Here is a 27,244-nt window from a genome sequence, read left to right as displayed (position 1 = left end):
TATTTATGTCTCAGTACATACGCTTAGCTATAACCTTAACAGTGCAGAGAAATACTCATAAAGTAATTGTTGGGGACATTACAATGCTTCCCAAGCAGGAAGCGGGAAAATATGCCAAAAGTTACACTGGTATCAAGGACTTTGGACTCCCTCATCCCTTTTTCCCAGCCCTATTTCCATAGGGGGCAAAACCAATAATTTTATGGACTTCCCCAGAATGCTGCTGCTGCTAAGTCGCTTCAGTCGTGTCCGACTCTGTGCGACCCCATAGATGGCAGCCCACCAGGCTCCCCCGTCCCTGGGATTCTCCAGGCAAGAACACTGGAGTGGGTTGCACTTCCTTCTCCAATGCATGAAAGTGAAAAGTGAAGTTGCTCAGTCGTGCCCAACTCTTCACGACCCCATGGATTGCAGCCCACCAGGCTCCTCCGTCCATGGGATTTTCCAGGCAAGAGTACTGGAGTGGGTTGCCATTTCCTTCTCCCCAGAATGCTGCTGCTGCTGCTAAGTTGCTTCAGTCGTGTCCGACTCTGTGCGACCCCAGAGATGGCAGCCCACCAGGTTCCCCCGTCCCTGGGATTCTCCAGGCAAGAACACTGGAGTGGGTTGCCATTTCCTTCTCCAATGCATGAAAGTGAAAAGTGAAAGTGAAGTCGCTCAGTCGTGTCTGACTCTTTGCGACCCCATGGATTGCAGCCTACCAGGCTCCTCCATCCATGGGATTTTCCAGGCAAGAGTACTGGAGTGGGTTGCCACTGCCTTCTCTCCAGAATGCTAGTTACTCCTAAAGGAAATGTACAACATCTTCAGAGTCAGGTACTTAACTTCTAGTTCAAGAACTGTCATCACTGATTTAACTTTCTTTTAAAAGGTATGATTCTGATTTGTTCTTGCAAAGTTGGTCATTGAGGGCAGAATTTGACACAGGGTAGAAATTGCTTTCGACTCAGCAACTAACACTTTCAGTCGTGTCCAATTCTTTGGGACCCCATGGACTGTAGAAGGGGGTGACAGAATGAGATGGTTGGATGGCATCACTGAGTCAATGGACAGAAGTTTCAGTGAACTCTGGGAGACAGTGAAGGGCAGGGAAGCCTGATGTGCTGCAGTTTATGGGGTCACAGAGTCAGACACGACTTAGCAACCCAACAAGAAACTGCTTTCAGGGAACTGAACATTTATAAAGGCCAAAAATAAACTAAAACATTTATATATTAGATAGAGACACATACCAAGTTGTTAACAACAGTTACCTCTAAAGAGGGATGGTTGGGGAGGGGAAGACCTGAAGAAAGATTTTCATTTTTCATTCTGTATTAACGGCACAAATTAACCAAGTTTTCAATTTTTGGTAGCATGAAGTCTTGTGTTATGTAACGCTCAAAGCTGTATAAAGACCCATTTTAGTTTGTCCTCTTTTTCCTACCAATTATACCTTCCCTTTTTTCCTTCTTTCCTTAAATAAAAGCTTATTCTGAATAAAGTTCATGGGGTTGCAGAGTCGGACACGACTAAGTGACTGAACTGATACCTTCCCTTTTTGCCTTCTTTCCTCAAATAAAAACTTATTCTGAATATAAGAAAAATCTGCTAAAGTTAACTCCTGAATTTTATGTACTAGTCAGTCAACAGTAGGCCAAAAGTAATACTTCAAATGAATTGTAGGCAGATGTCTAATTTCTTGATTCACACGCTTAAGAGAGACCCCGATTCTAAGTTAAATCCTGCCTTGCATTTAAATTATATGATTCTAATGAAATCCACATAATTGGTCAGATTCCTATGGGGAAGATTTTTTTTTGTTTTCTTTTAGGCCATGTGGCATGTGGGATCCCAGTTCCCTGACTACACCAGTGACCTAACATGTGCCCCCTGCATTGAGAGCGAGGAATCCTAATCATCGGACTGCCAGGAAAGTCCCTGGAGAAGGTTTTATGGACAGCCAGAAGTTATATAAAAAGGCAAAATATACCCAAAGAGATTGGAAGAAAATGAAAATCTGTATATATTGACGTAAAATCTCCTAGACATTTTGGTAGGAAAAAAAGCAAGTTGCAAAACATATGCATAGTAAGACACAATATGTAAAAATTTTAAATGCACAAAATTATGTATTTCTACAGGTAAACATATATGTATATAAATGCATAAAGAAAAGGTGATTGAAGAGTATACACTCTAAAGCAACAGTTAACAGTTTCCATTTTGGAGAGGGTATCCCAGTGGCACTTTTACAATATCTGTATTTTTAATTTTTTTCCTAGAATATAGTCATATGTAATTAAATAAAAAACGAGGAACTTTTATACTTCTAGGAAGTACTTCATACGATGGTTTCCTTAAAATAGCTTGCTACCACTAAAGATTGTTGAGTTGTTTAGTCACTAAGTCGTGTCCGACTCTTCGTGAGCTCATGGACTACAGCAGGCTAGGCTCCTCTGTCCATTGCATTTCCCAGGCAAGAATACTGGAGTGGGTTGCCATTTCCTTCTCAAGGGGATCTTCCTGACCCAGAAATCAAATCCGCATCTCCTGCACTGGCAGGCAGATTCTTCACCACTGAGCCCCCAGAGAAACCCACCACTAAAGGTATAGTTTACTAAATACCACTGTTGTCTGTTTTTCATCATCATCATCCTTTACCCCTGCTATCCCACACCTTTCTCTCATTGCTCCACACAAGATCAAACTTAAGGAAATCACATAAGCTTTTTCTTGAGTATTTGATAATGAAGAAATGATTCAGTTGCCAGGAAGTACCAAACTCAGAGAGAACCGATACCATGGCAACAAAGATCATTTAAGTAGGTGGGCTCATCCTTTGGCTTTAATCCAATGCACCTGGAAATACGTGCATTATTTTGGAGAGGACAAGATGCTTTAAGAATAAGATTCTTTCTGGGTGTTCCATGTACCATGCCATGTTCATTATTTACTGCAGAAAAAATGCTGCAGTAGAAAGGTTAACACCTAAAAGCACACTCAGCTTCCTTAGAAGAGAGATTATATATAAATCCCAGATAGCCCAAGCAGTGCTAAAGATCTGCCAAAGTGGTATTTGTTTAGAAGCAAAGCATTTTTGCTTAAAATTGCAAACCTTTAAGAGTATTTCTATATTTTTTCATTACATGTGATTAATACTAAAATACTTACATGAAAGTTTGCTGAAAATTATAGTTTTCTTGAAAAGGGAAAAGCTATCAAAGTCAGACATATGTGTAGCATGAATTTTAGCCCATAACACCAAATATATTCTTACTGTTTTAGCTGATAAAATATTACAGAACAGCAGCTTACTAGAATCAATGACTATTATGAAATCAAGTAAATGTACAAGTTCAATGAATCCCAGCTTTTAATTATTAAAATCTAGGTAATGCAATTTATAATTTAGAAAAGAACACTTAAGGATCTATTTAGTTTCTGTATCTTTAGAAATTATTGTAAGGTTCTTGCTCGTCATTACTATCTACCCCATTTTTTAGAGGATCTGCACATTTTAAATGGTCACAAATTAAGTATACCCTCTTTGTCACACTGTATCTACTTTAAAAAACATGTATCTTTTAGATATATATAATTTTAGATGCTTTTAAAGTATCTACTTTAAAAAACTATAATGGCAAACAGAAGTCAAAAGGTAAATTTCAAAAGTCAAAGGCATGATCAAACCCTTCCAGAATGTAAGTTATATCATCTGAAGTTAATATAAGATCGATGATCTAAGACCCCTGGTAGCATTTGTAATACAGAAAATTGCAAATTATGGATTAAAAGAAATAAAACAGTTTAACAACTCATTTTTAATGTTCTAAATATTTGGCACAATGCATAATTTGCCTTATTTAGAAACTATTTGTTAAAAGTACTGTAATTTTTTAAATGATTTTTAAAATTGTCAGGGTGTAGAATTTCCTGTCTACCTGATTTTCATTCTACTTCTTACTACCTTCCTTCTCTATTTCTTTTCTCACTGAAAATCTAAAAATGAAATATTCTGCTTTTATTTTAATGCCAAATAAAAAGTAATTACTAATAATATACAAGCTAATATTTTTCAAAAGATTTTAATTTAGCTGTTACAGCCATAGCTTTAGGCTATTTTCAGAAGATATCCCCAGAACCAAAGAAATTCAGGTATTTTATATGATAATGTGATGCTTATTGCTTTTCAGATTACTGTTTACCCCCAAATTGTGAAATGTGTATTTTTAAAAACAATAATCTTCCTCTATAATCACAATGCAAAACAAGCAGAATATCCACTGTCATTACAGAAACTATGATTGTATACTTTAAATATTTGGATACCCTTTTAATGTCTATCTTAAACCATCTTTTAATTTATATATACCAAGAGAATACACTTATTAGTTGAAAAATATATTGGTTCTACCTACCTACTACTTTTAATACACAACATGATAATTTGTGTCTTCTTCCTAGTAGCACAATTGTAAGGACAGGAACACAAAAGACGTATTAGGGAGGTAAAGTAAGTACCAGAAAAATTTTCTTAGCCTTTATTTATAATTTTTTTATCTTTCCTTTGATTACACGCTGCAACTGATTTGTCCTGTTTCACTACCCTTTCAGTCTATTCCTACCTAAAACTTTTGAGCTTTGGAGCAAGGTCAGGTATACCATATTATCTATTGTTGCTACTGAATTAGTTTAAATTACAGGTGAAAAAAATAATGAAATGCTTGATGTTAAGGAAAATGCACAGAAACCAAGGAAGAGTAAAGAAAGAAACAGAGAGAGTGGTTGTACCTCACCAATAATTATCTGGCAACTCTGGAGAAGAGGTTTCTATCTTGACTTTATATCATTAATATAGGGCGGAAAATCAAAGAGTCCAACTCTCCAATTATGACTTTTGATTTTACTTTTTAAAATAAACCTCAATTTCATCTCTAATTAGTTTTAAAAACATACTTCACTCCAATGGAGAGGAGCTTATTTCCCATCTACATCTACAACAAGGCTTTCTCTATAGACAAAAAAACCAGGAAGGCAAAAACTATTTGTTCTAGTATCTGTACTCAGAATCTCCCCTGCCTCCCTCCAGGAAACCAAGAAACTACACAGAGTACGATCATCCCATAAAAGAGGACAATTTTAGCTTATCTTTCAGGCAACTCTTTCCACCCACCCTCCCTAAACACACACAACAGAGAAGCAGTGTGTTGAGTTTGACAGAGACAACAATTAAAGAGGGTAAAAATGCAGACTTATAGAATACTTAATACTAAGTTAAAATTGCAATATCATAACATCAAGATGGTAATTCATTCAACTTTAACCCATTTGGGAAAATTATTTTTTTTTAACTATAACTTCTTTATATTCTCTTAACTGTTCAAGCTAATAATTTTATTGTATACTACTGCTTCTTGTAAGAAGTAAATCCAGGGACCATTCCATTTTATCTTAGACATATCATTTACTAGTTTTCCAAGCATGACAGAAATGGAAAAATATATATATTAGAACAAGAACAATTTATGTTAATTTACACAATTTGTGTTCTTCCTGTGCCGGATTCTATTAAAATTAACAAATTTAAGTTTAGACTTATGCTTAAGGAAAAAAAAAAAAAACCTAGTGAGACTCATTTACAAAGTATACAAGAATATAATTTTATAATAAATCTTTCCAGTGTTCACTATAACTACATTACATGAAATGTTTCCCTTCAAAGAAACTCAGAAGGATAGCGCTTACAAAATGAAACAAAACTTTCTCTGTTCATCTCTGGCAAGCAATGAACAAATACAATTTGCTTAGGAAGGATCCAGAAGTGCTGCCTCCGGAGCAGAAACTACCACTAACATGCTGCTGTGTAAGAGTCTTGGTGAGTGGCTACTATCTGGAAGTTCTTCCTCTCTTCTCATACCAGTGAATCCATTTCATATAAAGCGTAAGAGAAAACTAAAGCTTTGCATAAGTGAAACTCAGCATGCTCCACTCAAATACTTCTAAGGTAACCACTCTACAGCAAAAACGGCAGAAGTCATCTCTTTTATCCCTGTCCCCCAAAAAACAAACCCCAGAAAGAACAAAACAACCCAAAACCCAAAGGCAAATGCTGTTGCTCAATTAATCATCAGATGGATTTAGAGGCAAAAAACATGACAACAGCAATAATTCAAGTAAAGTATATGAGAAAATTTAAACACACCGCTTTTAAGTTAAGACAGAAGTGAAGGGGAGCTATGATCTTTATATCAGAGTCAAAAAGCTTAGGCATTATCACCAAATGTTAATTCACTTTACAGTCATCAATGAGACTATTGTATATATTTTTGCACCTTGCACTTGTAAAAGCAGATAAAATATTTAATATGTAATTTACATTGTATTTTACCACCTCAGCATACAGGATGTATATAGATTATATCAAAGTGTAGTAGACAGTTAGGGGCCTGTGCAAACCCTGCAAAAATAGTACTTCAGGTATCTGCTAATTAAAAAAAAAAAAAAAGAAGAAGAAGAAAACAAAAGACAGTTTGCTGTTTAGAAGGGATACAATTCAAACTACCACAAAATACAAAGGACTGCAAAAATGTATACCATTCCAACAACATATATAAGTTATTAAATAAAGATTTGATTTAAAAGAATATAAATGAAGCCTTTAAGTAGGTCTTTTCTACATGCATATTATTTCTTATTAAAGAAAAAAATATGTAAAAAGGCCATTGGTAATTGCTTTGTTAACATTTGTAGAAAATGCCAATTCTCTGGTCACAAACTCCACTAAGTTTAGCACTTAAGGTCTCTGCAGTTATAAATGTAATTTAAAATACTGTTAATTCCGTAACTCCATCGGTAAAATAATGTGACTTGGAATATGGCAGTCTTCATGTTGAGGGCAATGATCCACAGTTTGTTTTTTTTACTTTCTTAGGGGTGAACAGTTATCCAGAAGAACAGCACCCTCCGCCAACGCTCTGGGCTTGAGGTTCATCATCAATAATCTGTACACCTCGCCTTGCCGCTCCTGGCTGACTGGAGCCATTGCCTTTTGCCCTCTCATCCACTTGTGCAGTTTCTATCATTCCTAAGAGAGGGAGAAAGCAGAGATCATTTAGGACCACAACCTGAGCCTTCTGTTTCTCTAATTTCCATTTACCATCATGATAGCAGACTTTCAACCAACAAGGAAACTAAGTAATAGCAAAGGTATTTGTCCAGCTGCATCACAGCCACAGTGACATCACCAGAGAAAACAAGTTTTTGATCTGAACAAATGACTGTATACAAGTGTCATCCTTAAGATTTTCCAAGTATACTTAGAAATATGTCAGTTCAGTTCAGTCGCCTAGTCGTGTCTGACTCTTTGCAACCCCATGGACTGCAGCACACCAGGCCTCCCCATCCATCACCAACTCCCAGAGTTTACTCAAATTCACTTCCATTGAGTTGGTGATGCCATCCAACCATCTCATCCTCTGTCGTCCCCTCTTCCCGCCTTCAAAATATGTCAAAGAAGGTCAAATTGTTCCAAGTACAAGCGATATTTAGGGTACAAGATTATTTTTCAAGTAATGTGAAACTTTTAAGCAAATAACATTTAAAAGAACCAAAGAGTTTAGGATGAAGGCGGAAGAAGAAAGCTGGAGGACTCACACTATCTGGTTTAAAGATACAATAGAAAGTTGCTCTAATGATGACAATGAGATACTGGTGAAAGAAGAAATACAGAGATAAACAGAACAGGTCCAGAAACAGACTCCCATACATACGGTCACTTGATTTTTAACAAGCGCCAAGTTTACTGAATGAAAACAGAATCATCTTTTCAAGAAACAGTACTAGAATTGGACATTTACATGTAAAAATTGAAAGTTCAATCTGTATCTCCCACCGTAATTTCAGATCTAAATGTAAAACAAAATGTCTAGAAGAAAACATAGCAGGAAGGGCTTCCCTGGTGGCTCACTGGTAAAGAAGTAGATCCCAATGCAGGAGATCAATCCCTGATCCAGGAGGATCCTACATGACTCAGAGCAACTAAGCCCACACAGCACAACTATCGCGCCTGTGCTCCATAAAGCCTGGGAGCCACAACTACTGCAGCCTGCGGGCCCGAGCCGGTGCTCCACACGCGGGGAGCCACTGCCGTGGGAAGCTCGCAGAGCACAGCTAGAGAGTAGCCCCCGCTCTCCGCAACCGAATAAAAGCCCATACAGCAGTGAAGACCCAGCATGGCCAAAAATAAACTAACTGATTTAAGAAAAAAAAAAGGGGGGGGGGGGAATAGGAGGAAATCTCTGTAGAAGAAAATCTTTATGACTTTGAGTTAGCAAAGATTTCTCATGTAAGACACACAAAAAATGACTCATAAAGAAAAACTGATAAATCATACCTCATTAAAATTTAGATCTTTTGCTCTTTGAGAAACAGTTAAGAAAAATGAGACTATAAGACACAGACTAGGAGTAAATAGTCGCAAAATACATATCTGAAAAGATGAGCAGAGAAAAGAGAGTCCTTAGAACAGAATAAGGGTTCTAAACTTGGGTCCAGAGACTGATCTTAAACAATGGTTTCCAAATTGAGGTATATGGGACAATTCATTGAGATGAAATTAGAAAACAGTTTCCCCCAACCTTTCAAAATTTCTATTTTTTTAATATGTTTTACAATATACAAAATAAGCACTTGTACATGTTCTATAATTTTAAAATAACATATGGAGAATACTCAATCTTTTTATATAAAGATGTGATATATAACATTTACAAGCCACTGATCTAGAACCTGAGTACTCAAAGTATGGTCTGAGGACTAGTATCATTAAACCTTGGGTGTCTGTTAGAAAACAGAAGTTCAGGCCTACATGAGACCAACTTTATCAAATTACAATTTTAACAAGATCTCCTAGTGACTGATATGTACAGCAGTGGTTCTCAAATTTTAGTATAAATCAGAATCATGAGGAATGATTAAAACACAGATTTGGGGAACCGCCTTCTAGAATTTCGATTCAGTAGGTTTGGGGTAAGGCCCAAGAACTTGCACTTCTAACACATTCTCAAATGATGCTAATGGTGCTGATTAGGGGACTACATTTGGAGAATTACTCTCCCAGGTGAACTATGAACGATCTTCAGGTTTACATAAAACTGATACTTACTCCAAAGTTTGTGTATATGTACATTTTTCTAGAGAGAAAGCCATCATTTCATCATGTTTTCTAAAGAGTCTGTGATTTCAAGGAATGTAATTTGACAAAATCATCTCAACCCATTATTCTACAGACTGGGGTTTTCCTAAGTATAGTATGTGTTCTATTGGTGATATGAGAAATGACTTTCAGGTTGTATATGATAAACATTTTCCTTTCTCTTTTTTTTAATAAGAAAAAGCACAAACATACATAAAAGAAAAACATAATGAAAATCTATACGTCCATCACACACTTTCATCCATACTTGGCAATCATCGCTACCATTATTTTTAAATCAAATTTATGTGCCAGATACATAAATTTCATTCATAAATTATGATTTCTAAAGATAAAAACTTAAAAAAGAATTTTTAGGCATAATCACAACACCATAATCATGCCTAACAAAATTCACAATATTTCTTAAGATCATCAATATCCAGTGAGTATTCATATAGTCCCAATCATTTCACAAATGTTCTTTTTCACTAGTTTGTCAAATTAGGATACAAATAAGGTCCATCCACTGCAGCATGCTGTTACATCTCTTAAATTTTTTTTATTCTGTATATTCCCCTTCCATTTTTATTTTTAATGGTATTGCATTTATTTTAATATATATTTAGCAAACACCACACATTCATACACCTACTTTTACAAAGATCAAGAAAGAGTTCCTCAATTCCTTTGTTCTGTTTGGCTGAAGTGTGATAATGTTTTGCTCCCACAGATTCTGCATACCTTAAAAAGAAAAGTGACATCAGAAATTGCTGTAAAAAAATGTTTCAAGTTTTTGCCACAACTGCTATTTGAACTTTTTTTTTTACAGTAGCACTTTTAGTGACTTATTACTGATTAACCCAGGTTTAGTGAAATTAAAATTATATCCTGGTTAGTATCTCTATATATTGAACCAACTTTTATTTATTTTTTTGAACCAACTTTTAAATAAGAATATATTGCAAGACTTGAAATTTTTATAAATTAATTTGCAACCCAAATATTTTAGTTTTTGTGACTCGCTATTTGGCCATGGCAGTTTCCTTTTGCATCACTTTTACACTTTTTACTGAAATCAGAAAGAGAATTCAGAGAAGGTGATGGCACCCCACTCCAGTACTCTTGCCTGGAAAATCCCATGGGCGGAGGAGCCTGGTAGGCTGCAGTCCATGGGGTCGCGAAGAGTCAGACATGACTGAGCGACTTCACTTCCACTTTTCACTTTCATGCACTGGAGAAGGAAATAGCAACCCACTCCAGTGTTCTTGCCTGGAGAATCCCAGGGATGGGGGAGCCTGGTGGGCTGCCGTCTATGGGGTCGCACAGAGTCCGACACGACTGAAGCGACATAGTAGTAGTAGTAGTAGAAAGAGAATTATAAGTGAAATATCTTTAAATGTCACAAAAAGTCCAGAAACTGCCAATGTAAACACACTTCATTGAATCCAATAGCTCAATCTATATTAAAAGGTTTGAGTAATAACGAAATGGTAAAGAACACTGTGCAAGGATGAAGACTTCTTACAGAGAGTGACTGATGGAAGGAAGAGAAAAGACAATACTTACGATTCTGCTTCTTGAATGGAAACATGTCTCTCCTTCTCCAAGTCTACTTTATTACCTAATTGGAAAAAGTAAATGCCAGTGTTTAACATTGATTCATTTTTTATAATGAAATTAAGGTAATTCTAAATATACAAATTCTATTTTAATCCTCTAGAAAAATAATGCAAATCCCCACCAGACTTCTCAGTGTCTTGAAACTATCAAGTGAACTCCTATGATATGACGGCTGATCATGACTGTCAAGGTGAATGCCTCAACCTCCCTCAGATGGCTCAATGCATATCCCTCCTGAAGCTGCGGCCTCAGAGAGAAAAGACCTCGCCCAAAGAGATGAGCATTCTTTTTGATTTAGACTATAAATGGGATTAGGATTTACTAGGGAACTCTAAGGAAAAATCTATGATTTTTATCCAAGTCTAAGTGGTCCCCAATCAACTCAGAGATGCTCAGTAGTTAAACAAGGCCACCTTATTGCTCATGAAAATATATTAGGCTAGCCTTTTGGATCCTAAGAATATTTTGGTTTTCTGTATGATATGAACTGATTAAAGAAAGCATTAAAACGTATGGCTTTTGAAGTACTTCATCAGTGCAAGGGAAGAAATTGTATTGTTTGTTTTAAAAACATCAGAGAACTTAGTATATGGACACCATTCGGATTTTAAATTACTGAAAATAAGTTCGGCTTTCCTTAATCAATGGAACCAAACTCAAATTATGCTACAAAGCAACCAGAATAAAAGTGAAGAAACTTCAAAATGCAGATTCCTTATTATATACAGCCTAGAGATGAAGGTAAGAAGGCTGGACTGAGTGCTAAAGGCAAGGGAAATAACAGGAAGGGGGGAAATACACTAAGAAAGGACACGTTAAAAAAATATTTTCATTTCTTCTATTATGACCTATAGAGGTAAATAGGGAAATCCTGTAAATAAGGTCATTTTTTCTTGGAACTTTAGAGCATCAGGAAGACAATTTCAGATAAAGCATTGAACTAAGCTCCCAATGAAAGATGCAATGCTTAGAACTGAGAGGTACAAGCCCAGAGATTTTGTATATAGAAGACCTCAAATAATCTGAGCCCCTAATTATGTGCAGCCTCAAGCACCATCTGACACGGTTAGCCTAAGGCTGAGAGGGAAGCAGATATGCTAAAGCTCAGAAGGTCCTAACAAATTCAGTACTGAACTCTTCCTTCTTTGAACAGTTATCAGTCTACCTCAGCAAGAAAACACATATTAGTTCTGGTCTCCCACATTATTCTGTCAATAAAATTTTTAATCAGCTAAATATTACAGCCAATATATCCAACAGTCACCAGCAGGGTAAGTTGTTCTATGCCATGAAGAATGCAAAAAGCACCACCTAGTGGCAGATGGTGCCAACAAACAGGAACAAGATTCTGCCACAGTAAAAAAGTAAACAGTCTCCTATTGAAAAAGGAGACTTTTGTTGAAATTAATGAAAGCCCTCTGAGTTGGTTTGATAGAGCTTAAATGTCTCTATTTTTTTTTTTCAAAATCTGCCAGAATTACTAACATCTACTTTTTAAAAATGAGGATAGGGAAAGTGGACAATCACCTTATTGCCTCAAATGAATATTCGGGGAAAACTGAGACACTGCTTTATTATTTAGTAACATTTTAAACTTAACCAACTTTAATAAAGCCAGTTATTCACTTTTTAAATTTTCTGCCTCACCACCGTGGCTTGCAGTATCTTGGTTACCCAGCCAGAGACTGAACCCGGGCCGCAGCAGGCAAAGCGCCAAGTCCTAAACACTGGGCCACCAGGGAATTCCCTAAAATCTGTTACTATTAAAACTGCTAACTATTTTAATAACATAATTAATATTTTAAACAAAAAAAATCCTTCTACTAAATAACTACTGTTTCTTTGAACAGTTAAGTGCTCATGATGGATTAACAGCACAGACTAAGTCACAAAACTGCCTGTCAGTGACTGATACCTTCCCAAAATTCAAGACCTTTGTAGCTCCTATGTTCTTTTGAAGGCAAGAGAGCTAAAGCTGGCAGTTTTGAGGCTTATTTCCCTGATAGCTCAGATGATAGAGAGTCTGTTTGCAGTGCTGGAGACCCAGGTTCGATCCCTGGGTCAGGAAGATCCCCTAGAGAAGGAAATGGCAACCCACTCCAGTATTCTTGCCTGGAGAATCCCATGAACAGAGGAGCCTGACAGGCTACAGTCCATGGGGTCACAAAGAGTCAGACACGACCAAGCGACTTCACTTCACTTCTGCTTCAATACTACTCTGTGGCCTCATTGGGACCTTTCCAATAGGCTTAAAACACCTGAAAACAAGAATAACCACCAAAATAAGCACCTACTTGAAAGTACTGTGTATTTTCTGAGGGCTGAAGCCACTGGAGAGGAAAAACCTATCCTGCTAAGAACACTAAAAACTTTTTCTTCTTTAAAAATACCTATTTTAATAAACAACATGGAAGGGATACACCCATTGCTAAGAGCAGATGGCTAATAGCAATAAAGGGAACTTTATTTTGCTTAGACTGGATGGAATGTGGCGTAGTGGAAACTTTTAAATCTGATAAAATTTGCTTTAACTTCTGGCTCATTTCAAAACTATACGATTTGGGGCATATTACTTCACCCCTCTTAGTCTCACTTTGTACAAATGTAGCTAATAAACTTTCTGAGGTTTATGTGAAAATAAAATATAATGTAAAAGGCCTAGTAAATAGTACACATGCAATGGAGAGTAGTTATTAAAATCAGCCATATCCATCACAGTGAATGATCAAGTGAATGATCAATACAGTTACGAGAGACTTAAAGCTCATGATAATTAACACACTTCTTATCACAATCCTGATTGGCTTAGGAAATCCTTTACCCACCCCACCCCCCAATTTAGTTAGGTTTCCTTTTGTGTTATCCCAGCACCCTCCTCTTACCCCTTCACAGCTTTTACCATAATATACAGTAACAGCCTGTTTTTCTCTCTCACCCCACATGATAAGCTCCGGGACAAGTACCGTATCTATTGTTTAACTTATTCACTGTATTACTCTCAAAGCCTGGTACATAGCAGCAAGTAATACATACTGTTGGTTAAGGATATGGGCCTGAAGCAGCAGACAGGCCTGAATTAAAATCCCAGGCCTATCTCTAAGTACTATGTAGTCTGGGAAGTGTCACGCTCTCTAGGTCCATTTCCTCACGTGTAAAATGGCAATGGCAACAATACCTTCTTGCAGTGCTGTCAGGAGGCTTAAATGAAATAATAAGGGTGTAGTTCTTACAACAGTACCTGGCACTCAATAAGTGGTAAGTAATTATTAATAAATATATGTTTAACAAACATACAAATGTTGAGGACTATTAACAAAATATTCTATTAAATAGAACAAACACAGCCAAGAGTGCTGATCAATGGATTAACTAAAACTAGAGGGAAAAGTCTCTACTAGCGAAGTATGGAGTTCTCTATTCCTGATGTACACATTATCAGTGGTTTAGATAAGGACCAAGAAGGTTAAGTTATCTAATTTAACACGAAAAAGCTAGTAATATAAATATGTCAAACATAAACATTCAGAAACACGTGGCAAGTTGAAATTCTTACACTTAGGTTTATATAACAGTTATGCAGGAAGACAGGAAAAGCCTAACAGAAGAGCAATACTTATAAAAATGGAATTCTGATTTTTGTTAACTATAATCTATGTAAAAGACAAATTAAGCTGACATGACTGCTAAAAAGCATATGCAATCTTAGAATAATCTAAAGAAAAAAGGAACCAAGAGAAATCCAGAAGTCCAAGAAAGAGTTTTAGAGTTCTTTTACTTTACCCATTAAGAATATTCCTCCACTCTAGTGAATCATGGTCTACTTTCATCTTTGGAGTCAAAAGTCACCTTGGGAGTCCTTAACTCAAAAATATGTATAGTTAAAAGTAATAAAAATAGATTCAAGGGATTAGATCTGGTAGACAGAATGTCTGAAGAACTATGGATGTAGGTTTGTAACACTGTACAGGAACCAGTAACCAAAATCATCCCAAAGAAAAAGAAATGCAAGAAGGCAAAGAGGTTGTCTGAAGAGGCTTTACAAATAGCCGAGGAAAGAAGAGAAGCAAAAGGCAAGGAAAAAAAGGAAAGATAAACCCAACTGAATGCAGAGTTCCACAGAATAGCAAGGAGAGATAAGAAGGCCTTCTTAAATGAACAATGCAAAGAAATAGAGGAAAACAACAGAATAGGAAAGACTAGAGATCACTTCAAGAAAACTGGGGCTATCAAGGAAACATCTCATAAGAGGATGGGCACGATAAAGGACAGAGATGGTAAAGACCTAACAGAAGCAGAAGAGACTAAGAATAGGTGGCAAGAATACAAACAAAAACTGTACAAAAAAGGTCTTAATGACCCAGATAACTAGAACTGGACATCCTGGAGTGTTAAGTCAAGTCGGCCTCAGAAGCATGACTATGAGCAAAGCTAGTGGAGGTGACGGAATTCCAGCTTAGCTATTTAAAATCCTAATAGATGATGCTGTTAAACTGCTGCACTCGATATGTCAGTAAATTTGGAAAATCCAGCAGTGGCCATAGGACTGGAAAAGGTCAGTTTTCATTCCAATCCCAAAGAAAGGCAATGCCAAAGAATGTTCAAACTACCGCACAATTGCACTCATTTCACATGCTAGTAAGGTAATGCTCAAAATCCTTCAAGAGAGGCTTCAACAGTACGTGAACCGATAACTTCCAGGTGTACAAGGTGGGTCTCGAAGAGGCAGAGGAAACCAGAGATCAAACTGAAAACATCTGTTGAATGATGCAGAAAGCAAGGAAGTTCCAGAAAAACATCTACTTCTGCTTCATTGACTATGCTAAAGCTTTTGACTGGGTGGATCACAAGAAACTGGAAAATTCTTAGAGAGATAGGAATACCAGAACACCTTACCCATGTCCTGAGAAACCTGTTTGCTGGTCAAGAAGCAACAGTTAGAGCGGGACATGGAACAACAGACTGGTTCCAAATTGGAAAAGGAGTACGACAAGGCTGTATTCTGTCACCCTACTTATTTAACTTATATGCAGAGTAAATCATGCAAAATGCCAGGCTGAATGAAGCACAAGCTAGAATCAAGATTGCTGGGGGAAATATCAACAACCTCAGATATGCAGATGATACCCCTCTAATGGCAAAAAGTGAAGAGGAACTAAAGAACCTCTTGATTAGGGTGAAAAAGAGTGAAAAAGTTGCTTTAAAACTCAACATTCAAAAAACTAAAATCATAGCATCTGGCCCCATCACTTCATGGCAAATAGATGGGGAAAAAGTGGAAACACTGACAGATTTTCTTTTCTTGGGCTCCAAAATCACTGTGGATAGTGACTGCCACCATGAAATAAAAAGACGCTTGTTCCTTGGAAGGTAAACAATGACAAACCTAGACAGGGTATTAAAAAGTAGTGACATCAATTTGCTGACAAAGATCTCTGTAATCAAAGCTATGCTTTTTCCAGTAGTCATGTACGGATGTGAGTTGGACCATAAAGAAGGCTGACTGCTGAACAATTGATGCTTTCGACTTGTGCTCTTCAAGACTTTTGAGAGCCCCTTGGATAGCAAGCAAGAAAATCAAACTAGTCAATCCTAAAAGAAATCAACCCTGAATATTCATTGGAAGGACTGATGCTGAAGCTGACACTCCAATATTTTGGCCAACTGAGTGAAGAGCCGACCCAATGGCAAAGCCCCTGATGCTGGGAAAGACTGAAGGCAAAAGAAGGGAGTGGCAGAGAATGAGATGATTAGATAGCATCACCCATTTAATGGACATGAATTTGAGCAAACTCTGGGAGATAGTGAAGGACAGAAGAGCCTGCTGCAATCCATGGGGTTGCAAAGAGTCAGACACAACTTAGCGACTGAACAACAACAATATGACAAAAACACAGCTTAAGTCACTGATTTTAATTATATTGTAGTTGCCAAACTCTCTTATTTTCTAAAATAATCTTATGATGAAAAACTAAAGGTCAAGTTGAAGCAAGGCTGGGAGACTCAAAGCCCTACATGTTCAGGGTTTCCCAGCTGCTCCCCAAGGGCATTCCTTGAATTATAGATGTTTCAATCTCCTGAAAGACCCCTTTCAAATTCTAAATGACTCTAAAATATTAAATACTAAAATACCATTCTTCTTTTCTCATGTAACTTTAAAATGAAAATTATTCATGTACTATTCTTTAATAAAGTTTTAAAGAAACAAAGGACATTTTTAAAAATTAATGACACTTACCTACTATACATAAACAGATTTCGTTTCCCAACATTTTCCGTAATTCTTTCACCCAGTTTTTAACCTGTGTATACAAGTGTAAATGTTAAAACAAATCCTGTTACAATGACTACAATTACAATACACCAAAATGCAATGTTGTAAAAATACCTCAAAATTCTGTCTAATGGTCCATATTATTTAGTTATTAGGAATGATTCACTATATAGGATCATTTATACTGCAAATCACACACACACCCCCCCCCCAATGGAAAGATCTCTGTCTCCATCTACATATAAGTATAAAGAGAAGCATCTCTAATTACAAATGTTCATAAGTCATCCACAAATCTAAGCAAAGCTGTTCACCAGAGCAAAAGCACGTCAACACCAGCCTCTGATAGTAGATGTTTGTATAGAATCACATTGAAGAACGTATGGGCTTGGGAATTCCCTAGTGGCTAGAACTCAGTGCTTTACTGCTCAGGGCCAGGGTTCAATCTCTGGTCAGGAAACTAAGATCCTACAAGCCACATGATGCGACCAAAAAAAAAAAAAAAAACTAAAAAATACACACATACACGAGCTTAATTAAAAGTCTTTTATACCCCAGTTGGTTCCAAAATAGAGGGCACAGGAGCTTCTATGACACACATTTAAAGGAAGAACAAAACATATAGGAGTAGAAAAAGAGCAAAATAAAGTTTTATCCGTTGGTGTGTGGTAGGTTTCTTCACCCTTAGCATCACTAGTATTTTGTCCTCGACAGTCCTCTGCCAGGAGGGGCTGTCCTATGCAGTGAATGCTGTTCAGTGGCACCCCTGGCCTCCCACCAACTAGACTCAGCGCCACTGCCAGGTTTGACAACCAAGGATGTCTCTAGAGATCACTATCACCTATGGATAACCACTGGACTGCAAGGGAACCCCTAAATCTAACCAATATTCTTTTTAACTGTTATTCATCTGCAGTCAGATTCCCCTCCACAGGTATTCTATTCATTAACCCATACACTCTGTGATGAGTTAAAGAGGGTCAAAATTCTCTGCCAAGAGTCTATTTCTTCTCTCTGACTTTGGTCTAGCCTAGTCTCTTGCTTTGACCAAGAGAATGTGGCAGCACTAATGCCATGCCAATTCCAGACTAAAGCCTTAGGAAGGTCTGGCAGCTCTCTCTTGGGATCTAGTTGTCATATAAGGTTTGGCTGGAATACAGAATAATGAGAGCATGTGGACAGAGTACTGGAGAACAAGACACCAAATGGAGTAAGAAGGCACATGGAGGAAAACCAGGCCCTCTTGGATCCAGGTCCCCACCCAGCAACCCCCAGTTCATGCAGCTGTCTGAGTGACTCCACTTTTGTCCAGAAAAGAAAGAGAGTAAAAATTGCTCAGTCCTGTCTGACTCTTTGCGACCCCATGGACTATATAATCCACGGAATTCTCCAGACCAGAATACTGGAGTGGGTAGCCTTTCCCTTCTCCAGGGGATCTTCCCAATTCAGGGATCAAACCCAGGTCTCCTGCATTGCAGGCGGATTCTTTACCAACTGAGCTATCAAGGAAGCCCAGGCAACCCTCAAAACCATGAGAAATAATATGTTGTTGTTTTAAGCCATCAAATTTGGGGGGTTTTGTTATGCAGCAAGAGATAACTGGTCACTTTTCAACCTAAATGACTCCACTTTCTTTTAATCAATAAAATACTTAAACTATTTCTTTCCATGCCAAAAAGGCAAGAAGGGATAGAAGAGATAACAAACAGCATCCCAAAGATAAAACATTTAACTTTATAAAAATAGAGTGCTTTAAAATAAATACTGTGTAGATTTTCCTTTTAAAATCTGTATTGAATCCTCCAGGATACCTAGTGAGGAGAAAAGAGCTTAAACCTGATTTAGTTCTTCTTTTACCTCCCCATAATTATGGAATGCACCCACGCAGCCATACCAAGTTTTCAGGTGCCCAGTATGTACAGAATCAAAAAAAAAAAAAAAATTGTGATTTTTCTTTAATAAGGAGAAAAAAAAAAGGCATCTATATTTTTCTGAAGCTTTACTTCAGATTATTTCCCTTTCCTAATATCTGAGAAAGCCATATAATAAACCATTAATAGATGATAGCCATACTGTTAACATGAATTAAATACACCATTAAAAAAACATGACTGGTCATCATTTATGCACAAACTATACTTTTAAATCCAAGGCTAATCACAAAGACATGTTAATGCAGACCTGACAAATCACTGTTGCTCTATTAAGTCATTCACCCATAAGTAAGCAAGATACCTTCTGAAAAGAATCTTCATCTGTTATATCATAAACTAAAATAGCTCCATTTGAATCTCTGTAGTAAATGGGACCCAATGCGTGGAATCTCTCTTGACCTGCTGTATCCTACATAAAGCAACAAACGCTTATTAGACCAGAAGAAAAAATATATCTATTATTTAAACTACAGTGAGCTTCTGATAAACTAGGGTATAAAGTTATAGATAACCCCAAAACAGCATTAAAAGAAACTATAAAAAATTTTAAGTTATAATTAATATTTAATGTTTTACTGTTTTGTAAAGGTTACTTCTCCTCTCCCCAACCCTCCTCCTCAGCAATCTTTCCCACCCTCACTAAAAAGCCAGTTCAGTTGCCAAAGGGCTGGAAAGACCACAATGGCCTTATAAGCCAGGAACAGGCGTGGCAATGAATTTAAGTCCTCCACAGAGAGAGCAGACAAGAAGAACGAACGTGCACCAGGACCACCCGGCAGTGGTGCCGTACTGCATTAGCCTTGCCCTAGTCTCCACCAGCCACTCCCTTGGAAGATGAGGACATGGAGACGGGGGGATGAAGGCCAGACAGTCTGTCCACCCCTTTCTCTGAAATGGAATTCCTTGAGTTCACCCTTCTCCAGTTGAAAAGTTATGACAGCACTTTTCATGTATAACAAGTGTATTCAAGATAAAATTCTTAGCCAGATTTTAGGGGGAAAAGATGTTTAATTAAAAAAAAAAAAAAAGATTTTGGCTAACCCTGAGTTAACCAAAAAAATAAAAATCTAGAAATTCAAATTCCTATTTCTTAAGCCAATTAGTTATTAGAATATGAAGAATAGGTAAAGGCCTTCAACTCATACAGCTGAAAACGTTAACTTACCCATATAGCAAGATTTACTCTCTTCCCACCAATATTTAACTTCTTTGTTAAGAATGATGCCTAAGAAAAAAGAGATATACATTAAATGATGTTTCACATAAAACTTATCCTAAAAACTACAGATGAATGAATCACGTCATATAAAACAAGTTATCTGGGAGAAAAAGTAATCATTGAGTTTTTACTAATAACCAAACATTGTTTCCACTGAAAACAGAACATTATTTTTAAGAAAAAGTTTGTTTTATGAACATAAGTTATGAAAAGTACCCAAGAGCTGATAATTTAATGTTTTCTTAGTTTTTTTTTCCCTCATTAAAACATTTTCTTAGCATTTAATTTGATGCCACCTAACCTACTCATTATAGAAAGAGTCTAAGAGACTTCTAAGATGAGATAAAAGAAATATTTACTGGTGTTTACTTAGCTGTATGAATACCATTACTACTGGAAATTTTCCTGCAATTATTTTGCAATTCAATTATTTAAACTATAGCTAATAACTGTACCAGGTACTATCACAGAAATGAAAACAGTTCCAGCTTTCAAAGAGCTTATAGTTCCACTGCAAATATTAAAATGTAAAGATAATGGTTAAAGTGGAGGGTCTTGCTAAGTATACCATAAGGAAAATGCTGAGAAAGGAGTGTAAAGCTAGCCTGGATAAGTCACAGAAGGCTTCAGAAAGAAAGTAATGAGCTCCTCTTTATGAGTAGTAAGGGTTTTTCCAGACAGACAGGTGAAACCACTGAAGCCTGAAACATGTAACTCCCCACGCCACAGGAAACTCCAAGGTGGTCTGGTGTATGCCAGAGATGAATCTCTAAAGTTAGGAAAAGATTGAATCAAAAAAACCTGAAACTCCATATCTAAAGGTATGGACTTAACCTTATGGGTCTCAATAAAAGCTGTTTCAAGACTCTAGACAAGGTTTTTGGTTTTTCTTTTTAATGTATACTACAGTCAGGTATATTTGTGGACTTCTGTGTATTGCTTGGAGAAGGCGATGGCACCCCACTCCAGTACTCTTGCATGGAAAATCCCATGGACGGAGGAGCCTGGTGGGCTGCAGTCCATGGGGTCGCTAAGAGTCAGACACGACCGAGCGACTTCACTTTCACTTTTCACTTTCACGCACTGGAGAAGGAAATGGCAACCCACTCCAGTGTTCTTGCCTGGAGAATCCCAGGGACGGGGGAGCCTGGTGGGCTGCCGTCTATGGGGTCACACAGAGTCGGACACAACTGAAGCGACATAGCAGCAGCAGCAGTGTATTGCTCTGTATCCCCTTTGTGCATTCACAGTGTACACCAAGAGTCTGCCAAAAGAAAGACTGGCTAATTGTATTTATACAAGTATTTCCCAAACTCATTTGACTTCTTTTTCCCTAAAGAAACACCTAACTCATCCAAAGAAGTAAATGTTAGGAAATAATACTGTTGACAATGAAGAATCAGTGAAGGGTTTTTAAGTAGTGAGAACATATAAAATCTGTATTTTTAAGAGAATGACTATGATAGGAAGAAAGACAGGACTAGATCTGGAAGACAGGAGGCTATTTTAAAGCTGGAAAGAAAAGCATCAGATCAGATCAGTCACTCAGTCGTGTCTGACTCTTTGCGACCCCATGAATCGCAGCACGCCAGGCCTCCCGGTCCATCACCAACTCCCGGAGTTCACTCAGACTCACGTCCATCGAGGCAGTGATGCCATCCAGCCATCTCATCCTCTGTCGTCCCCTTCTCCTCCTGCCCCCAATCCCTCTCGGCATCAGAGTCTTTTCCGATGAGTCAACTCTTCGCATGAGGTGGCCAAAGTACTAGAGTTTCAGCTTTAGCATCATTCCTTCCAAAGAAATCCCAGGGCTGATCTCCTTCAGAATGGACTGGTTGGATCTCCTTGCAGTCCAAGGGACTCTCAAGAGTCTTCTCCAACACCACAGTTCAAAAGCATCAATTCTTTGGAGCTCAGCCTTCTTCACAGTCCAACTCTCACATCCATACATGACCACTGGAAAAACCATAGCCTTGACTAGACAGACCTTTGTTGGCAAAGGAATGTCTCTGCTTTTGAATATGCTATCTAGCTTGGTCATAACTTTTCTTCCAAGGAGTAAGCGTCTTTTAATTTCATGGCTGCAATCACCATCTGCAGTGATTTTGGAGCCCAGAAAAATAAAGTCTGACACTGTTTCCACTGTTTCCCCATCTATTTCCCATGAAGTGATGGGACCGGATGCCATATCTTCCTTTTCTGAACGTTGAGCTTTAAGCCAACTTTTTCACTCTCCACTTTCACTTTCATCAAGAGGCTTTTTAGTTCCTCTTCACTTTCTGCCACAAGGGTGGTGTCATCTGCATAGCTGAGGTTATTGATATTTCTCCCGGCAATCTTGATTCCAGCTTGTGTTTCTTCCAGTCCAGCGTTTCTCATGATGCACTCTGCATATAAGTTAAATAAGTAAGGTGACAATATACAGCCTTGACGTACTCCCTTTCCTATTTGGAACCAGTCTGTTGTTCCATGTCCAGTTCTATCTGTTGCTTCCTGACCTGCATTCTCAAGAGGCACATCAGGCAGTCTGGTATTCCCATCTCTTTCAGAATTTTCCACAGTTTATTGTGATCCACACAGTCAAAGGCTTTGGCATAGTCAATAAAGCAGAAATAGATGTTTTTCTGGAACTCTCTTGCTTTTTCCACGATCCAGCGGATGTTGGCAATTTGATCTCTGGTTCCTCTGCCTTTTCTAAAACCAGCTTGAACATCAGGAAGTTCACGGTTCACATATTGCTGAAGCCTGGCTTGGAGAATTTTGAGCATTACTTTACTAGCGTGTGAGATGAGTGCAACTGTGTGGCAGTTTGAGCATTCTTTGGCATTGCCTTTCTTTGGGATTGGAATGAAAACTGACCTTTTCCAGTCCTGTGGCCACTGCTGAGTTTTCCAAATTTGCTGGCATATTGAGTGCAGCACTTTCACAGCATCATCTTTCAGGATTTGGAATAGCTCAACTGGAATTACATCACCTCCACTAGCTTTGTTCGTAGTGATGCTTTCTAAGGCCCACTTGACTTAACATTCCAGGATGTCTAGCTCTAGGTCAGTGATCACACCATTGTGATTATCTGGGTCGTGAAGATCTTTTTTGTACAGATCTTTTGTGTATTCTTGCCACCTCTTCTTAATATCTCCTGCTTCTGTTAGGTCCATACCATTTCTGTCCTTTATCGAGCCCATCTTTGCATGAAAGGGCCAAATTAAATGCCTGAAGATAGAAGAGGATAAAATCAAGACTAATTGAAGGGGGGATATAATCAGAAACCTGAGTCTGTTGACATGTTTAAAAAAGGAACAAAGAGCCAAGTTCAAAGCTATGCAGAGATTATCACATTTAAGTGTATCAATACAAAAGAAAGTGCAGAGATGGAAAGTAAAACAGATAAAAAGGCTAGCTAGGATGGTGAATTATTGATACTACTGAAGGAGAAAGAACCTAGATTTCAGGAAGGACTTTCTACTGTATTTATTACCAAGGAAAATTAAAAACTAAAAAAATGCCACTAGATTGAATGATTAACTAAGGAGTCCAGATACAAAGGAATCACAAACGGCAGAGGTCAAACCCAGGAATATCTACCTTCAAGATATTTTATTAAATAAAACAAAGGTTATAGAAAAGGGTATAATATTTAATTCAGTGGCAAAACAACAAAGGAAATAACTTAGAAAATGAGAAGACCAAATACATGTTATGACAATAAATATGAATGAAGAAATATTTCTCACTCATAGCATAAACGTTAAGAATATCAACTTTGAAGCAGTACTTTGGATTTGAATCTCAGCTTTGCCACTTATCAGTTGTATAATTTATTTGAACTCAACCATTTGCCCTATTTCACTATCAATGGTATATAAAGACGGAGAAGGCAATGGCACCCCACTCCAGTACTCTTGCCTGGAAAATCCCATGGATGGAGGAGCCTGGTTGGCTGCAGTCCATGGGGTCGCTAAGAGTTGGATACAACTGAGTGACTTCACTTTCACGCACTGGAGAAGGAAATGGAGACCCACTCCAGTGTTCTTGCCTGGAGAATCCCAGGGACAGGGGAGCCTGGTGGGCTGCCGTCTATGGGGTCGCACAGAGTCGGACACGACTGAAGTGACTTAGCAGTAGCAGTTATATAAAGAAACTCAAAATCTGACTCCTATACAAATGTTTAATAGATAAGTAATCTTAAATTACTTAAAAGTAAACTCAAACTCTCTTTTTTCAAAGATATTTAAAGTTAAACTGATCTTCCCTCCAAAATTGGCTTTCCATTGTAACATTAATATTTTCATCACATTCTCCAAGTCACTGAGGTTTAGCATCTCAGGAATATCATCACTGAATATTCTTCCTTCCCTGTCATCCCATATTCCAAAAAGACCTGATCAAGTCTTGTCTTCATATTTCCTCTGGAGTTCCTTGACCACCAGTCTCATATTAAGTCATAATATAAATACCTTTGGTCTCACCTCACCCTCTGGTTCTCTAGTCTACATGCCACATTATCTTCCCCAAACCTCCATGATTAAAAATAAAAACAAGCAAACAAACAAAAACAAAAAGCCCTTACCACATCCACAGCTGAGTTCTCTAATAAGTTATCACTTTACATTAGTATACTTGAACTATATCCTGTTGGCAGCTAATACCATAAAAGCCTTTTGTCAAGAGTTTTGTGGGGATTTCTCAGCAGAGGGGAGTGAATTATAGCTGGGAAAGCTCCATCATTTCCTTTCTACCATTCCTTCTGAAATTTACCATCACTTTCCATGGTGAGTTGAGAGACAGTGCTAAGTCTCTCCTAAGGAACCATGGATGTATAGAACAATTTTATAAAAAGAGTGCTCATCAGAGCATTGATTCTTTAGAAAAAGAAAGAAAATGGAAAGAAATAACCTGAGTGTCCATCACTAGGCAATTCTTTAAAAAATATACAAATGTAGCCCATCGATATAGTGAGACACTACACAGTCATTTCTACTGCTATAACTAATACCAGCTAACAGTTACTGAATGCTTACCTTTCACCAAGTACTGTGCAACGCACTTTTTACAAAGTCATTCATAAGCTTCTCCTTTATGAAAGTCAGGGAGCCCTATTATAGAAATAAAAAATCTCAAACCCTTATCTTTGTATCCAAGGACCTCCACCATTTGTCCACATCTATCTTCCTAGAAAGCTTCCAGTATTCAGAGAGTCTACACTATATATTCCCTCCAATTCTGTTTGTTCATAAAATTCCTCTCTAACTTGGGCCTATTCTTTATTCTCTATCTTAATCTCATCTCTCCAAGACCAGTTCATAGATCTACAATCATCTTCTTTTAATTTTTAAATTGTCTCATACCACCCATACAGCCCACACTGGATTTCTCTATGCAGCAGAACTTTAGGGAACCTAATCTTACCATATACAGCACATACCACCTCATATTTTAAGTTATCTTTTCATGGGTATAAGTATTCTGTTAACTAGATTACATATTTTTATTTATTTAACACTTTCACAGTGCTTACAATGAAATGGGCAGTGTTTTAAATACTTTTCAATATTAATTCACTTCTCATAAAACTCTGTGATTAGATATAGTTATTACCCAAATTTTACAGGAGTGGAAACAGAGACAAAGGAATGTTAAGTATCTTGTTCAAGGTCACAAGCAACAGAGTAGGATTTGCAATCTAGGCCGTCTGGCTGCAGACATGACTCACACTCACTGTGCTATGGTGCCTCTCAGACTGAGAGGTGAACGAACACTTCTCTACTAGAGGGGGCAGGGAGAAGCACGGTGCTGTCCACAGCAGACTTGCAAATGTTGTTACTGTGGATAAATTCATCTACAGTGCGCCTGCTAGAACTCAATTTACATAAAAGATATGTTTCGAAAAGTTTCCTTATAAACCAAATTATTTTAACTCAAATATCTGATGCACCAGGAAAGCACATTATAACATGGTACTTGCTAAATCTTTTCTTTCTGCCTTTATAACAAAAAAACTTAAGTCCTTCTCTATGGAAAGAGTCCTTCTGTAATACAAATCATCTCATTTTATATAAATCCTAAATTCTTAATATTTCATAGATATTTTCTTAAAGAACAAAAATCTTCTGTTTTAAAAACTATTATAGGTGAGAATAAAGCTAAAAGATTTTACATGACATCAAGATAGCAGCAAATGATCAGAAGGTTGAAACCTCTTTTTTCTCTCCCCAACTATCTCTATGAGGCATACTTAATTTGGCCAAGCTACTGAGATACTACTCATGGTTATGTAATACTCTGGGGCAGAGGTTCTTAATTCTGTTACATGGTAATAAAAAGGGGAGGGAGATATAATCATGGACTGCTTTGAGAATCAGATAAAAGCCACCAACCCACTCAACAGTCAAGAAAACTGCTTATATGCACATATCAAAATATCAAAAAAAATTTTTTTTCCACACGTTCCTAAGGGATAATGCCCTGGCAACATCTCAGTCAAAGAATCCCATTGAGAAAGAGAAGGGGAGAGTGGCATAAACAATGTCAAGTCAAAGGTTTCGAGGAATATGGGAAGAAAAAAAATAGTACATACCATGTGCCACCACACTTCGTCTTTCTCATTTTATCTTTGTATTAATAACAACCCTGTGAAGTAGGCAATTAGCCCTATTTTACAGGTGTGAATCCGAGATTTAAAGAAATACAGTGACTCACCCAAGGTCAGACAACTCAGTGAGGTACCGCAGTGGGTGGAAGGCTGTCTGACTCCACAGTGCTTTTGCCACTGCACAAAGCTGCCTATTCTAGAACACAAACACGTTCTTAACCTGGCTTTCCTCCACTCGGACTAAGTGCTCCTGGACACCAACTCATCTCCCCAAATACTCTCAGGGTAGCCACAAACGATGAGAATCAAAGGAATGGTACATTTCTCACTTTAATCCTCCAAACCCTGAGTTGTATGTGTTTGTGTGTGCGCATGCACACAGCGTGCTCAATTGCTCAGTCATGTCTGACTCTTTGCGACCACATGGACT

General features: G+C 37.6%; 1 protein-coding gene across 1 annotated transcript in view; it reads right to left on the bottom strand.

Moving 5' to 3' along the window:
- Positions 1–4,870: 4,870 nt before the first annotated feature.
- RAB21 (RAB21, member RAS oncogene family) overlaps positions 4,871–27,244 on the bottom strand; it is a 29,204-nt gene continuing 6,830 nt past the window's right edge. Inside the window, exons 2-7 of the mRNA XM_086398677.1 lie at positions 20,169–20,228; positions 19,305–19,412; positions 17,034–17,097; positions 10,745–10,799; positions 9,831–9,919; positions 4,871–7,066 (exon numbers count right to left, since the gene is read on the bottom strand). Of these exons, the coding sequence (XP_086254803.1) occupies positions 6,924–7,066; positions 9,831–9,919; positions 10,745–10,799; positions 17,034–17,097; positions 19,305–19,412; positions 20,169–20,228 (519 nt within the window). The 3' untranslated portion in view covers positions 4,871–6,923. The remainder of the gene's footprint in view (positions 7,067–9,830; positions 9,920–10,744; positions 10,800–17,033; positions 17,098–19,304; positions 19,413–20,168; positions 20,229–27,244) is intronic.

This window comes from Bos grunniens, chromosome 5 (genome assembly GCF_055505025.1).
Source record: "Bos grunniens cultivar Pamir isolate PY7600 chromosome 5, Bosgru_T2T1.0, whole genome shotgun sequence".
In the NCBI taxonomy this organism is placed as follows: Eukaryota; Metazoa; Chordata; class Mammalia; order Artiodactyla; family Bovidae; genus Bos; species Bos grunniens.
This window is presented reverse-complemented; position numbering and strand designations above follow the sequence as displayed.